This window comes from Pseudophryne corroboree, chromosome 9 (genome assembly GCF_028390025.1).
Source record: "Pseudophryne corroboree isolate aPseCor3 chromosome 9, aPseCor3.hap2, whole genome shotgun sequence".
Taxonomy (NCBI): domain Eukaryota; kingdom Metazoa; phylum Chordata; class Amphibia; order Anura; family Myobatrachidae; genus Pseudophryne; species Pseudophryne corroboree.
The window spans coordinates 42,992,369-43,009,708 of NC_086452.1; the positions used below are offsets into that span (position 1 = coordinate 42,992,369).

General features: G+C 46.2%; 1 protein-coding gene across 2 annotated transcripts in view; it reads right to left on the bottom strand.

The window, feature by feature from the left end:
• HOOK1 (hook microtubule tethering protein 1) overlaps nt 1-17,340 on the bottom strand; it is a 122,745-nt gene that overhangs the window by 16,129 nt on the left and 89,276 nt on the right. For both annotated transcript variants that reach the window (XM_063939257.1, XM_063939258.1), the window contains exons 16-18: nt 4,469-4,562; nt 4,186-4,220; nt 4,013-4,095 (exon numbers count right to left, since the gene is read on the bottom strand). In XM_063939257.1, coding sequence (XP_063795327.1) covers nt 4,013-4,095; nt 4,186-4,220; nt 4,469-4,562 — 212 coding nt within the window. The remainder of the gene's footprint in view (nt 1-4,012; nt 4,096-4,185; nt 4,221-4,468; nt 4,563-17,340) is intronic.

A 17,340-nucleotide genomic window follows, 5' to 3' on the forward strand; every position in this document is an offset into this window, starting at 1 on the left:
GGCAAGGGCCCTCCGAGCACAGAGAACTCTGACATACATCCAAAAAAATGAGGGATTCCTCCGGAACAGTTCGTGCTACGGATGTGGAGATTGCCTCCGTTTTCTATGAGTATTAATCGGAACTATATAATCTCACCCGTGCCCATATGGGCTCCATCGCTGTGTCCCATAAGGCTGATATCGGACAATTTCTTGCCGATATTGACTTCCCCTCACTCCCGCAGGAGGTGATACACGCTCTTGATTCCCCATTCACGGCTGAGGAACTGAAGGATGCCATTAAAACTTCTCCTAGTGGGAAAAGTCCAGGACCGGATGGATTCCCAATCACTTATTGCAAAGCTTTTCAGGAACAGTTGGTTCCCCTCCTTCTGGGGGCATGTACCCCAGACGCAGTTCTCCGATCAGTCTCTTTCTGCGCATATTACTGTAATTCCCAAAGAGGGTTAGGATCCTTGTGCAGCGGCCAGTTATAGACCTATATCTTTATTGAACGTAGATATTAAGCTCTATGCCAAATTAATGGCTGGTCGTCTGAAACCCCTTCTCACTAATCTCATCCACTCTGACCAAGTAGGGTTTGTTCCAGGGCGTGAGGCTAGGGACAATACGATCACGATTATTGACTTGATCTCCTATGTGTCTACCAATAATATTCCTTTAGTTCTTTTGTCAACTGACGCGGAAAAGGCGTCTGACAGAATTGATTGGGACTTTATGGAGGGGGTGCTGCGGAGACTGGGTCTGGGGGAAACTTTCCTCAGTAGGATACTAGCTTTATACAAAGCCCCATCAGCACAAGTAAGAGTTAATGGCATCCTCTCCAGAGTTATACGTATCTCGAATGGCACGAGACACTGATTTTCGTCTTTTGCATGGTAGCACTGGCGAGGGCGATTCGGGCCAACTCGGATATTTCCGGAGTAGTTCAGGGGCCGCAGATTTACAAGTTAAGCCTTTTCACGGATGACCTTCTGGTGACGATTACCAATCCGTTAATCTCCCTACCAAATTTGATGAGGGAATTTCATCGCTTTAATACTCTCTCTAATTTTAAGATGAACTACTCTAAGTCTGTAGCCCTGAATGTCACCGCCTCGGATGAGACGGTGGAACCCTCTCCAAATTATTCCCTTTTAAATTGGCCCCCTCCCATCTCCAATATTTAGGGACTCAGATACCTAATAAACTTGCTACATTGTTTGATCTGAACTTTGCCCCCTTGCTTAGGAAGATAAAGAATGATCTATCTCAGTGTTGTCCACAAAAGATCTCGTGGTTGGGTCGGATAAATGTAGTAAAAATGAATTTGCTTCCTAGGTTTCTTTATCTATTTCAAACGATCCCTATACTCCTCCCACCACGATTTCTTTCTGCACTGAACAAGATATTACGAGATTATGTTTGGGGAGGGAGGAAACCTAGGTTTTATGCATCAGACTCTCTTTAGACGCAACACACAGGGGGGTCGGCAATTACCAATGTTTTCAGCTTATTATTAGGCATCTTTGCTAAATAGGGTCCCGGATTGGACTAGAAATGCGGGTGATAAGCAATGGGTTTCAATTGAATCTTTCTCCACCGACTTGCATTTAGTGCCGTGATTGTCTAAGTTGGGACGTAGTGACCACCCTACTGTAGGCCCTACTCTACTGTTGTGGAAGAGGCTGCGGGTGAAGTTAAATATTGCGTCACCGATATCCCAATTGACTCCCATTGTGCATAATCCCTAATTTCTACTGGGAACTGTAGACAGGGCCGCTGCTCCTTGGAAGTTTGTGGGGGTCACTAGGATTTATGATTTTTTAAAGGGAGATCGCATCAAGTCCTTTTGAGACACTGCTAGCGGAATCAGGCCTTCATAAGTCGGATTATTGGTTCATTATACAGGCCCGCCATTTCATTTCTTCTTTTGGGAGACTGGACACGTGGGTCAAGGAGCTGACTATGTTTGAGAAATTGTGTTTACAACCGCACTCCCCCACTCATACTATCTCCTCCATATATCAAATTCTTCTTTCGGCGGTCCTGCCCTCTAATACGACTTATCAAGTGCAGTGGGACAGGGATCTCCTACCCAAAGGGATTACAGTGAATTGGGATAAGGTGTATCAAGTAACAAGCGCTTGCTCCACCAATGTGGACGTAGTGGAGACCCAATTTAAACTTTTATCTAGATGGTACCGTTGCCCAACTGTTATCCATAAATACTGTCCCGGGGTGTCACCAATGTGTTGGAGATGTGGCACGGAATTGGGCTCACTGATACACATTTGGTGGGACTGTTTATTGATAGTCCCATTTTGGGAGTGAATTCAAAAGGTAGCCGCTGTGGTGTTGGGTTTCCCTGTCCCCTCGGGACCTGATTTTTGGTTACTCTCCCATACAGATGTTCCTATCTCTAAATATAAGAAATCCTTATTACGGCACATGAATAACGCCGCTAAAGCAGTCGTCCCGGTTCGTTGGCGCTCTACGTCTCCTCCCACTGTGTGGGACTGGTACCAACGTATGGACTTTTATCGGTCTATGGACGAAATATACTTTTCCACACCCGAAAAACAAGGGATATATTCGACTATGTGGCTTAGCTGGCTGGACTTTAAACTAACGCCAACCTTTTTGGCTCTGGTTCCCGTATCTTACGATTTGCCATCCTGCTAGTTCATCTGTGGGTCTATCTTTCCTCCCTCCTCTTTTCTGTTTAGGGATGTGTAACATGGGAGTTTCCTACAGATGACTTAGATGCCCTTATTGATGGTTCCTTCCAGCTGAGTGGCCCCCTTTCTTTCTTGCTTTCTCTTCGTCCTTTGTTCTTTTCTTCCATTCCTCTCCTCTTAATCTCTTCTTTATAACCTTTGCTTTTTTCTTTATTTTTGAGTATGACGGAATCTGATACATCTCAAATTTCTATTCTTTTTCTGGGGTGTAACAGATTCTTGTATATTATTGAGTTCTTCAATTTTTATGGCCTCCATTTCCAGAGGACTACATCATGTGTTTTCATATTTGCCTCCTACTTTGCAGTGTATGTTTGCATTAATGATCTGTACGCGACTGCTCTGTGGCTACTTTGTTAAGTAAAACCTTTTTGGAAAATAAAGAATTTATTAAAAAACAAACAAACAACATCTTCAGGATCAGACCCTTTCTCACCCAGGACGCTACTAAGACTCTCATCCACTCACTGGTCATCTCCAGATTGGATTACTGCAATCTCCTCCTATCTGGCCTCCCACTCCAATCTCTCCTCAATGCTGCTGCCCATCTCATCTTCCTCACCAAACGTACTACGTCCACCTCCCCTCTCTTGCAGGACCTTCACTGGCTCCCCTTCCCTTCCAGAATCCAATTCAAGCTTCTCACACTCACTTACAAAGCCCTCACCCACTTTTCTCCCTCTCACATCTCTGACCTTATCTCCCTTTACTCTCCCACCCGTCCTCTTCGCTCTGCTAATGCACGCCGACTCTCCTGTCTTCTGATTACTTCCTCCCACTCCTACCTACAAGATTTTGCACGTGCTGCTCCCTATCTCTGGAATTCCCTTCCTCTCTCCCTCAGACTCTCCACCTCTCTACAAAACTTCAAACGGGCTCTCAAGACCCACTTCTTCACCAAACCCAGCTAACTCTCCTCCTAACCCTCTTGTCTATGCTCACTGTCTACCCCTTCTGTGTCACTCCGGTCTGTCAGCCCTTCACATTTTAGATTGTAAGCTCGCAAGAGCAGGGCCCTCATCCCTCATGTGCCTTTCCTTTTCTTACTTACACTATCTTATACTCCATACTCCCTTTGATGGCACCTAACCCCGGGTTTTCTATACCTGCCCTATATTGTCTTGAACTGTAAGTGCTGTTTTCTTGTTTGCTCATTTGATTATGTACTGTGTAATGGGCGCTGCAGATCCCTTGTGACGCCATATAAATAAAGGATAATAATAATAACAGTGCTAGTGCCAGGAAGCTGTCCTCTATACCCACCCCCCGGGGTAATGATCACCAGGACTCACCACTCTGATCTGCATCCGGCTTGAGATCATCCAGTAATTCCTTCTTGGTCTCCAAAGCATCATTAACCTCTTTCAACTTTTCCCTGTAAAGAATTTAAACATCACCATTTATTCCAAGTGACAAAGACGGGGCTCCTGACCCCAGGGCTGTGGAAGTACAACGCCATACTTACATCTGTGCTTCTATTTTCATTTTCAGTGTGTTGGACTAGAACAAAAATAAACTGAGTTAGTCTAGAGACACATACAGGGGAGAAGAAAGAAGCAGAGTCACAGTGCCTATGATAAGTCCCTAAGGCCGGTAACCACTGAAGTCGTGTTGGTGACTTTGAACCACTAGTGAAAACTACAAACATATTTTACTTTACATGCCGTTATTGCTGGTATCATTACTTTGGCATATTACCCATAGGAAAGAGGATCTGATAGATACTTCTGACTTAAAGCGATACTCACTCCTGTGCCTTCTGCTTCTGTTCCCTGGTTCTGTAAGGTCTTCTGCAGATCTGCAATTTGCAGCTGTAACTCTTCCACGCGACCCAGGGTTAGCCTGTTAGACAGAAGATACGATTTCTGCACGTTTCCACGGTAACAAACATAGATGGTGAGGAATTATCCACTGCCAATGCTTCCCGATGTCACCCTCAGGGGCAGAGTTATTAAAGCCTGGTGAAGTGATAAAGTGGAAGGTGATAAAGTTCCAGCCAATCAGCTCCTAACGTCCACGTTACAGGCTGGGTTTGAAAAATGACAGTTAGAAGCTGAGTGGCTGGTGCGTTATCACCTTCCACTTTATCACTTCTCCAGTATTAATAAATCTGCCCCTCAGTTACAAAGCGCAATTGTGGGGCTACTATAGAGTGATGTGCAAACTGTGGCTGTGTGCAGACTTTGTAGCCGCACAATCTGTGTTGCACTGTGATGGGTGCGAATATAACATACATTTTTTTTTCTTTGTATATAGACCAAATACTGCTTGCACTCTAAATAAATGTGTGCATTTGGTTTTCCCTGGTGCATTTCCCCCCCAATAACTAAGGCGGAATTCAATTATGGGCGAATTCCCATTGCCACAGTGTTTACATGATGGCAACAGCAGCTCGTTTTGCTCCCTTCGCCCGGACGTTCGCCCCCTTTTGCCTAGAAGTTCTTACTACCCTATGGGGTAGCGAACACTTTTCAGCGAGATCCCATCGCTGTAAAGTGCGGCGGGTATTAGGCGGATTTGGCCGGGTGAATCTGTTGTAGTAATTGAATTCCCCCCACTATGTGCTCTCAATACTAAATCAGCCCCTGTATGGACCTTACTTTTGCTTTTTTGTGTATTTTTGCTAAAATAAGAATTTACTTACCGATAATTCTATTTCTCGTAGTCCGTAGTGGATGCTGGGGACTCCGTCAGGACCATGGGGAATAGCGGCTCCGCAGGAGACAGGGCACAAAAATAAAGCTTTAGGATTAGGTGGTGTGTACTGGCTCCTCCCCCTATGACCCTCCTCCAAGCCTCAGTTAGGATACTGTGCCCGGACGAGCGTACACAATAAGGAAGGATATTGAATCCCGGGTAAGACTCATACCAGCCACACCAATCACACCGTATAACTTGTGATCTGAACCCAGTTAACAGTATGACAAACGTAGGAGCCTCTGAACAGACGGCTCACAACAATAACAACCCGAATTTGTTTGTAACAATAACTATGTACAAGTATTGCAGACAATCCGCACTTGGGATGGGCGCCCAGCATCCACTACGGACTACGAGAAATAGAATTATCGGTAAGTAAATTCTTATTTTCTCTAACGTCCTAAGTGGATGCTGGGGACTCCGTCAGGACCATGGGGATTATACCAAAGCTCCCAAACGGGCGGGAGAGTGCGGATGACTCTGCAGCACCGAATGAGAGAACTCAAGGTCCTCCTCAGCCAGGGTATCAAATTTGTAGAATTTTGCAAACGTGTTTGCCCCTGACCAAGTAGCAGCTCGGCAGAGTTGTAATGCCGAGACCCCCCGGGCAGCCGCCCAGGATGAGCCCACTTTCCTTGTGGAATGGGCCTTGACAGATTTAGGTTGTGGCAAGCCTGCCACAGAATGTGCAAGTTGAATTGTGCTACAAATCCAACGAGCAATCGTCTGCTTAGAAGCAGGAGCACCCATCTTGTTGGGTGCATACAATATAAACAGTGAGTCAGACTTTCTGACTCCCGCCGTTCTTGAAATATATATTTTCAATGCCCGGACCACGTCCAACAACTTGGAATCCTCCAAATCGTTAGTAGCCGCAGGCACCACAATAGGCTGGTTCAGGTGAAACGCTGACACCACCTTAGGCAGAAAATGAGGACGCGTCCGCAGTTCTGCCCTGTCCGTATGGAAAATCAGATATGGGCTCTTATATGATAAAGCCGCCAATTCTGATACTCTCCTGGCTGAAGCCAGGGCCAGTAGCATGGTTACTTTCCATGTAAGATACTTCAACTCCACCGATTTGAGCGGCTCAAACCAATGGGATTTGAGAAAATCCAAGACTACATTAAGATCCCACGGTGCCACTGGGGGCACAACCGGGGGCTGTATATGTAGTACTCCTTTTACAAAAGTCTGGACTTCAGGAACTGAAGCCAATTCTTTCTGGAAGAAAATCGTCAGGGCCGAAATTTGAACCTTAATGGACCCCAATTTGAGGCCCATAGACAATCCTGTTTGCAGGAAATGTAGGAATCGACCCAGTTGAAATTCCTCCGTGGGGGCCTTCCTGGCCTCACACCACGCAACATATTTTCTCCAAATGCGGTGATAATGTTGTGAAGTCACCTCCTTCCTGGCTTTTACCAGTGTAGGAATGACCTCTTCCGGAATGCCTTTTTCCCTTAGAATTCGGCGTTCAACCGCCATGCCGTCAAACGCAGCCGCGGTAAGTCTTGGAATAGACACGGTCCCTGCTGAAGCAGGTCCCGTCTTAGAGGTAGAGGCCACGGATCCTCCGTGAGCATCTCTTGAAGTTCCGGGTACCAAGTTCTTCTTGGCCAATCCGGAGCCACTAGTATCGTTCTTACTCCCTTCTGCCGTATAATTCTCAGTACTTTTGGTATGAGAGGCAGAGGAGGGAACACATACACTGACTGGAACACCCACGGTGTTACCAGAGCGTCCACAGCTATTGCCTGAGGTTCTCTTGACCTGGCGCAATACCTGTCCAGTTTTTTGTTGAGGCGGGACGCCATCATATCCACCATTGGTTTTTCCCAACGGTTCACAATCATGTGGAAGACTTCTGGATGAAGTCCCCACTCTCCCGGGTGTAGATCGTGTCTGCTGAGGAAGTCTGCTTCCCAGTTGTCCACTCCCGGAATGAATACTGCTGACAGTGCTATCACATGATCTTCCGCCCAGCGAAGAATCCTTGCAGCTTCTGCCATTGCTGTCCTGCTTCTTGTGCCGCCCTGTCTGTTTACGTGGGCGACTGCCGTGATGTTGTCCGACTGGATCAACACCGGCTGACCCTGAAGCAGGGGTTTTGCCAGACTTAGAGCATTGTAAATCGCTCTTAGCTCCAGTATATTTATGTGAAGAGACATCTCCAGGCTTGACCATACTCCCTGGAAGTTTCTTCCCTGTGTGACCGCTCCCCAGCCTCTCAGACTGGCATCCGTGGTCACCAGGACCCAGTCCTGTATGCCGAATCTGCGGCCCTCTAACAGATGAGCACTCTGCAACCACCACAGAAGAGACACCCTTGTCCGTGGCGATAAGGTTATCCGCTGATGCATCTGCAGATGTGATCCGGACCATTTGTCCAGCAGATCCCACTGAAAAGTTCGTGCGTGGAATCTGCCGAATGGAATCGCTTCGTAAGAAGCCACCATCTTTCCCAGGACTCTTGTGCATTGATGCACAGACACTTTCCCTGGTTTTAGGAGGTTCCTGACAAGTTCGGATAACTCCCTGGCTTTCTCCTCCGGAAGAAACACCTTTTTCTGAACCGTGTCCAGAATCATTCCCAGGAACAGCAGACGTGTCGTCGGGGTCAACTGAGATTTTGGAAAATTCAGAATCCACCCGTGTTGTTGCAGCACTAGTTGGGTTAGTGCTACTCCGTCCTCCAGCTGTTCTCTGGACCTTGCCCTTATCAGGAGATCGTCCAAGTAAGGGATAATTAATACGCCTCTTCTTCGCAGAAGAATCATAATTTCGGCCATTACCTTGGTAAAGACCCGAGGTGCCGTGGACAATCCAAACGGCAGCGTCTGAAACTGATAATGACAGTTTTGCACCACGAACCTGAGGTACCCTTGATGTGAAGGGCAAATTGGGACATGCAGGTAAGCATCCTTTATGTCCAGGGACACCATAAAGTCCCCTTCTTCCAGATTCGCTATCACTGCTCTGAGTGACTCCATCTTGAACTTGAATTTTTGTATGTACAGGTTCAAAGATTTCAGATTTAGAATAGGTCTTACCGAGCCGTCCGGCTTCGGTACCACAAATAGCGTGGAGTAATACCCCTTTCCCTGTTGTAGGAGGGGTACCTTGACTATCACCTGCTGAGAAAACAGCTTGTGAATGGCTTCCAATACCGTCGCCCTGTCTGAGGGAGACGTTGGCAAAGCAGACTTTAGGAACCGGCGAGGGGGAGACTTCTCGAATTCCAACCTGTAACCCTGAGATACTACCTGCAGAATCCAGGGGTCCACCTGTGAGCAAGCCCACTGTGCGCTGAAATTCTTGAGTCGACCCCCCACCGCTCCTGAGTCCGCTTGTAAGGCCCCAGCGTCATGCTGAGGGCTTTGCAGAACCCTGGGAGGGCTTCTGTTCCTGGGCAGGGGCTGCTTGCTGCCCTCTCTTACCCCTTCCTCTGCCCCGAGGCAGATATGACTGTCCTTTTGTCCGCTTGTTCTTATAGGACCGAAAGGACTGCGGCTGAAAAGACGGTGTCTTTTTCTGTTGGGAGGGGGTCTGAGGTAAAAAGGTGGATTTTCCGGCAGTTGCCGTGGCCACCAGACCCGATAGACCGATGCCAAATAATTCCTCCCCTTTATACGGCAATACTTCCATATGTCGTTTGGAATCCGCATCACCTGACCACTGTCGCGTCCATAAACTCCTTCTGGCAGATATGGACATCGCATTTACTCTCGATGCCAGAGTGCAAATATCTCTCTGAGCATCTCGCATATAAAGGAAAGCATCCTTTAATTGCTCTATAGTCAATAAAATACTGTCCCTATCCAGGGTATCAATATTTTCAGTCAGGGAATCCAACCAGACGACCCCAGCACTGCACATCCAGGCTGAGGCGATGGCTGGTCGCAGTATAACACCAGTATGTGTGTATATACTTTTTAGGGTAGTTTCCAGTCTCCTATCAGCTGGATCCCTGAGGGCAGCCGTATCAGGAGACGGTAACGCCACTTGTTTTGATAAGCGTGTGAGCGCCTTATCCACCCTAGGGGGTGTTTCCCAGCGCGCCCTAACCTCTGGCGGGAAAGGGTATAATGCTAATAACTTTTTTGAAATTAGCACTTTTCTATCTGGGTTAACCCACGCTTCATCACATACATCATTTAATTCCTCTGATTCAGGAAAAACTACAGGTAGTTTTTTCACCCCCCCACATAATACCCCTTTTTGTGGTACTTGCAGTATCAGAGATATGCAAAGCCTCCTTCATTGCCGTGATCATATAACGTGTGGCCCTACTTGAAAATACGTTTGTTTCATCACCGTCGACACTAGATTCAGTGTCTGTGTCTGGGTCGACCGACTGAGGTAAAGGGCGCTTTACAGCCCCTGACGGTGTCTGAGACGCCTGGGCAGGTACTAACTTGTTTGCCGGCCGTCTCATGTCGTCAACTGATTTTTGTAATGTGCTGACATTATCACGTAATTCCATAAACAAAGCCATCCATTCCGGTGTCGACTCCCTGGGGGGTGACATCACCATTATCGGCAATTGCTCTGCCTCCACACCAACATCGTCCTCATACATGTCGACACACACGTACCGACACACAGCAGACACACAGGGAATGCTCTTATCGAAGACAGGACCCCACTAGCCCTTTGGGGAGACAGAGGGAGAGTTTGCCAGCACACACCCAAGCGCTATAATATATATGGGAACAACCTTATATAAGTGTTGTTCCTTATAGCAGCTTAAATATATCAAAATATCGCCAAAAAATGCCCCCCCTCTCTGTTTTACCCTGTTTCTGTAGTGCAGTGCAGGGGAGAGTCCTGGGAGCCTTCCTCACAGCGGAGCTGAGCAGGAAAATGGCGCTGTGTGCTGAGGAGAATAAGCCCCGCCCCCTATTTCGGCGGGCTTTTCTCCCGGAGTTTTAGATATCTGGCATGGGTTAAATACATACATATAGCCTCAATGGCTATATGTGATGTATTCTTTTGCCATAAAGGTATTAAATATTGCTGCCCAGGGCGCCCCCAGCAGCGCCCTGCACCCTCCGTGACCGCTTGGTGTGAAGTGTGTGACAACAATGGCGCACAGCTGCAGTGCTGTGCGCTACCTTCATGAAGACTGAAGAGCCTTCTGCCGCCTGTTTCCGGACCTTCAATCTTCAGCATCTGTAAGGGGGGTCGGCGGCGCGGCTCCGGGACGAACCCCAGGGTGAGACCTGTGTTCCGACTCCCTCTGGAGCTAATGGTGTCCAGTAGCCTAAGAATCCAATCCATCCTGCACGCAGGTGAGTTGAAATTCTCTCCCCTAAGTCCCTCGATGCAGTGAGCCTGTTGCCAGCAGGACTCACTGAAAATAAAAAACCTTAAAAACTTTTTCTAAGCAGCTCTTTAGGAGAGCCACCTAGATTGCACCCTGCTCGGACGGGCACAAAAACCTAACTGAGGCTTGGAGGAGGGTCATAGGGGGAGGAGCCAGTACACACCACCTAATCCTAAAGCTTTATTTTTGTGCCCTGTCTCCTGCGGAGCCGCTATTCCCCATGGTCCTGACGGAGTCCCCAGCATCCACTTAGGACGTTAGAGAAATTCAGTTAATTTTAGCCATATTCATGACAAATAATGCATCAGGACTGATTTTATTACATGCATATTACAGTGTTTTTATAATGGGTGTATTTTTCTCATGACATGAAATCTATCCAGTTTAAAGTAATATATTAAACCAATCAGCTCATTATTTTATGTAATGAAAATGGCCGTACAACTCTTATAATGCGCCCTTTCCACTGCTCTACTTCATTTCAGTAATCTCACGCTAGAAAATAAAATCAAACTGTTGGATTGTTCAACAAAATTAGGCGCCAGTATTTTATTTTGCAAAGGATGCCCTCACTCTGTCAAACTCTTTCCATCAGCGGTGTATGTTTGCTTCTCTACAAAATGGCACCATGTTCCTTCATAAACCTACGCGTGTTAGCATAGACTACGCCCTATGGAGGTCATTCCGAGTTGTTCGCTCGCAAGGCGATTTTAGCAGAGTTGCTCACGCTAAGCCGCCGCCTACTGGGAGTGAATCTTAGCATCTTAAAATTGCGAACGAAGTAATCGCAATATTGCGATTACACACCTCGTAGCAGTTTCTGAGTAGCTCCAGACTTACTCGGCATCTGCGATCATTTCACTGCTTGTCGTTCCTGGTTTGACGTCACTAACACACCCAGCGTTCGCCCAGACACTCCTCCGTTTCTCCGGCCACTCCTGCGTTTTTTCCGGAAACGGTAGCGTTTTTTCCCACACGCCCATAAAACGGCCTGTTTCCGCCCAGTAACACCCATTTCCTGTCAATCACATTACGATCGCCAGAACGATGAAAAAGCCGTGAGTAAAATTCCTAACTGCATAGCAAATTTACTTGGCGCAGTCGCAGTGCGAACATTGCGCATGCGCATTAAGCGGAAAATCGCTGCGATGCGAAGATTTTTACCGAGCGAACAACTCGGAATGAGGGCCTATACCTTTGCAGCATTGCAGTTTTCTACAGCTGACAATACAAGTAGACTAACAGAAAAATTAGGAGGCTGCAGTTTAAAGTTTGGCCACTAGATGTCAGCAAAAACCAAATGAGAAAAGATTTAGTGCAGCGTCACCTGTTTGTTTTTTTTTAACCACATTCCCCTTATTCAAAATATTTATCAAGCAAACCCTAAAGTTTATACAGTTGTGCTCGTTTACATACCCTAGCAGAATTTGTGATTTTCTGCCCATTTGTCAGAGAATATGAATGATAACTCACAAACTTTTCTTTCACTCATGGTTAGTGGTTGGGTGAAGCCATTTATTGTCAAACAACTGTGTTTACTCTTTTTAAATCATAATGACAACAGAAACGACCCAAATGACCCTGATCAAAAGTTTACATACCCCAGTTCTTAATACTGTGTATTGCCCCCTTTAACATCAATGATAGCTTGAAGTCTTTTGTGGTAGTTGTGGATGAGGCTCTTTATTTTCTCAGATGGTAAAGCTGCCCATTCTTCTTGGCAAAAAGCCTCCAGTTCCTGTAAATTCTTGGGCTGTCTTGCATGAACTGCACGTTTGAGATCTCCCCAGAGTAGCTCAAAGATACTGAGGTCAGGAGACTGGGATGGCCACTCCAGAACCTTCACTTTATTCTGCTGTAGCCAATGACAGGTCGACTTGGCCTTGTGTTCTGGATCATTGTCATGTTGGAACGTCCAAGTACGTCCCATGCGCAGCTTCCGGGCTGATGAGTGCAAATTTTCCTTCAGTATTTTCTGATAACATGCTGCATTCATCTTGCCATCAATTTTGACCAAGTTTCCAGTGCCTATGTAGCTCACACATCCCCAAAACATCAGCGATCCACCTCTGTGTTTCACAGTAGGAATGGTGTACCTTTCATCATAGGCCTTGTTGACTCCTCTCCAAATGTAACGTTTATGGTTGTGGACAAAAAGTAAAATTTTGGTCTCATCACTCCAAATTACTTTGTTCCAGAAGTTTTGAGGCTTGTCTCTGTGCTGTTTGGAGTATTGTAAGCGGGATGCTTTGTGGCATTTGCGTAGTAATGGCTTTCTTCTGGCGACTCGACCATGCAGCCCATTTTTCTTCAAATGCCTCCTTATTGTGCATCTTGAAACAACCACACCACTTTTTTTCAGAGAGTCCTGTATTTCTGCTGAAGTTATTTGTGGATTTTTCATTGCATCCCGAACAATTTTCCTGGCAGTTGTGGCTGAAATTTTTGTTGGTCTACCTGACCGTGATTTGGTTTCCACAGAATCCCTCATTTTCCACTTCTTAATTAGAGTTTGAATACTGCTGATTGGCATTCTCAATTACTTGGATATCTTTTTATATACCTTTCATGTTTCATACAGTTTAATTACCTTTTCCCGCAGATCCTTTGACAATTCTTTTGCTTTCCCCATGACTCAGAATCCAGACACGTCAGTGGAGCACTGGATGAAAGATGCAAGGGTCTTTCAGGAGTCCAGAAACTCACTGACCTTTTATACACACACACTGATTACAAGCAAACAAATCACAGGTGAGGATGGTACCTTTAATAGCCATTCAAACCCGTTTGTGTCAACTTGTGTGCATGTTATCAGGCCAAAATCTCCAGGGTATGTAAACTTTTGATCAGGGTCATTTGGGTAGTTTCTGTTGTCATGATTTAAAAAGAGTAAACACAGTTGTTTGACAACAAATGGCTTCACCCAACCACTAACCATTAGTGAAGGAAAAGTTTGTGAGTTATCATTCATATTCTCTGACAAATGGCCAGAAAATCACAAATTCTGCTAGGGTATGTAAACTTATGAGCACAACTGTATACATTTACAAATGTCCCCCCCCGTAAAGCACTGTGGGGCAATGTATTATAGCGTCATGTATCGTGCCGCTATAGCTCTTCCTGCTTCGCCTCTCTACCGAGCCGAGGCAGGAAACAATGCCGATGAGATGTATTACCATCTTGTCGGCTGGAGTTGGGGAGTGAAAATTCCCCCTCCAATGATCCCTGTCACAGTCCACAGGATGATGCGCTGTGTCTCTCCTCCCGGTCGTCTCCACTGGGCATGTATGAGATCTCCCGTGTAGCCCCGGCAGCTGCTGCAGCACGGGTCAGTGCCTGTGAATACGGTAACGTCAGCTGCAGCTGTAGAAATCGGTAGCTGCAGTTGGCAGAACGTTCATACATTACCTAGCACAGTGGTTGTCAAACTCAGTCCTCAGGACCCTACACGGTTGTTATTATTATTATTACATTTTATTTATAAGGCGCCACATGTGTTTCGCAGCGCCGTACAAAGGACCTGCCGGTTCACGTTTTCCAGGTCACCCGGCAGCTGCACTGTGTATCACCAACTGTCACATTTCAAAAATCTACAGGTGACCTGCAAAACATGAACCGTGTGGGGTCCTGAGGACAGAGTTTGAGAACCTGTGGCCTAGCACATTGGCGTGCTATGTTACCGTTTTCTCACCAATCGCCGCATATACATCTACCCCCTGTCATTATTTCCCATTATAAATACTTGACATGTACTCAGGTCTGTAGGTAACATATGCAATAGTCTATGGCAGTGGTTTCCAAACTCCGTCCTCAAGGCACCCTAGCAGTCCAGGTTTTAAGGATATCCATGGCTGAGCACAGATGGTTAAATCAAAATTGATTGAGGTACTAATTAAGTCACCTGTGCCCCAGCTTGGTTATCCTTAAAACCTGGACTGCTAGAATGCTTGAGGATCGAGTTTGTGAACCTCTGGTCTACGGATTTCCTGTAAATGGACAGCACAGACATATTTTTCTGCCAACTGTATTTATATTATTTCTTTTAGATTTATTAATTGCTCCCCCCCCCTCCATACTAACATGGGTATATTATTCCTTGTACAGCAATACAGTAATGTTCAGCAGACTGAAGAACCACAGAGGGTGCACTCTGACCTACACACTGGGCATCCGGTCTTTAGGTCGACAGCACGTAGGTCGACCACTATTGGTCGACATGCATTAGGACGACGTGGTCACTAGGTCAACATAAGTTTTTCAATTTTATTTTACTTTTTCATAATATATGATCCACGTGGAGTACAATTGGCGTAGCGAGCCATGATAGGGGATATGATGCACTAATTGGGGTTCCCGGTCACTTTACGAAGAAAACGACACAGTTTTTAGAAAAAAAACCTCCTGTTGACCCTTTTCCATGTCGACCTTGTTCAGATCGACCTAATGACTGTGTCTACCTTTTTTCCAGATATCGACTGAGTAACTGTCGACCAATAGTGGTCGATCCTATGATCCACACCCACCCACACACAGTCATTCTGTGTACACCCTATTTACAGAGATCTGGAGTAAGAGGATTTGTAGGGGCAGCGGACGCACTGTGACACTGGAGGGTGGGAATCTGACAAGTAACAGAAAAGGATGACTGTTACATGGAGAAAGTCTCCCAGTAGTTGTGTTAAAAAAACATGGAACCAGTGTCATAGAAGGGCCCTTTGTCAGCCTCTCTGACCCCCCCCCCCCCACGTGTTGTCATGGTGTCACATGGCGGCCCGGGACCAGACAGCTACGCACCGGACGTTCCCTTAAGTCACAGCGGGCGGCACTCCAGGCATCAAGGTGCCATTCCTGCAAGCTAACACTGGTGCCACCTGGTCAGCAACAGAGCCGCCCGATCGGCCTTGCACTCTGGGTGGAGGCACCACTCGCACGCCTCTACTTACTGACCTGCATTTAACAAATATAGGGGTTTCATTACAACTTATATACAAAATACTGTATTAAGAATAAATAAAAACCTGCAAGACTCCACCACCATCCAAAAAGTACACAGAACATGATAAAGACAGACTCGATTGATAGGCAGGATCTTTTCAAATGCTATGTTCCTATCTGCAGATGTAGCAGACGATAAACTAACATTTATCACAACACAACGTCATTCATGCAACACGCACCGGCCCGATAACCATGTAACAGATGATTTTTTTTTCCTCCAAAAATGGTCAGAAGTAAATTAATTTCATAAAGTTTAAATGTATTTTTTTTTTATATATTCTTTATTTTGGTTTTACAGAAAAAATTAGGACATTTTCAAGAGTACAACAAGTCGTACAGTGTAGAAATACATGGGTTAAAGTAACTGTAAAATATAAAACATCCAACATCTACACACTAAACAAGACAGGGGTTAGAGGGGGGGGGTGGGAATAGAAACAGAGGGAGAAATGGGCAAGCTAATCAGTCTTTATTAAATATTAGCGCGGGTTCCACGTAGCGAGGCGTGATACCCAGACAAACGGCATCATGTTGAGTCTAGTGGGATCTGGTCTTTGTAGGTAGAGGTAGACTTAAACTCTATCCAAGAGAACCACGTGGCAACATAATCTGCACGTGAGTCAAGGACAGAGTGAAAAGTATCCTCCATTGATCTATAGAATTCTATCCGCTGAAACCATTCCCATATTTGAGGGGGGGCCCGGGACTTCCAATGGACTGGCACTACAGCTCTCGCTGCGTTATTGAGATGTTTGAGAAGGGAATGTTTATATTTTGCCAGTGGGATTGTAGTGTGGGAGAGCAACCAGAAGTCGATTCTAGTAGGCGCCTGAAACCCCAGGATCTTGGAGGATATTTGAATTATTTGGTTCCAAAAGGTGGTGATCAGGGGACAGTCCCACCATATATGAAGAAGGGAGCCACATTCTTTCCCACACCTCCAGCACAAGGGGGATACTGAGGGATAAAACTTATGAAGAAGGGAAGGGCAGCGATACCACCTGGTAAGCAGTTTATACTGTGTTTCAATAACTTCTAAGCTAGTAGAGCAACGGGACATAGCTTCACAGTGCTTCTGCCAGTTGATGTGTATACCTCTAGGTATGAGATCTGCATCCCATTTCGCGCAGAAAGCCGGGTTACCGGTGTAGCGACCATGCAGTAATATCTTATAGATACCTGATATAACATGTGAGGGTTCAGAGGGTTGGGTGCACATTGCTTCAAAAGGGGTAAGACTACCAGCCAGTGTAGTAGCTGTCCTATGAGATAAAATAAAATGGCGAGTTTGGAGATAGAACCAGAAGTCAGTCGCAGGAATATCAGTTCCCTCTCTAATGTCATTGAAAGCTTTAATCTTCCCTCCAGAGAGCAGATGTGTTATTCTAGTCAAACCTGCCCTGTTCCACCTAGTGGGCGCACCCCCACCCATGCCTGGTCCAAACAGTGGGTTGTCAAGGAGTGGGAGAAGCAGAGAAGTTGATGAGGAAAGACCCATTTTGAATCTCAGTGTTCTCCATAGAGCCAAGGTGGGCCCAACCGTCAGGTGCGAAGAGCGGTCAATGGTTCCAAGCCAGGGTACTGCCTGTAAAT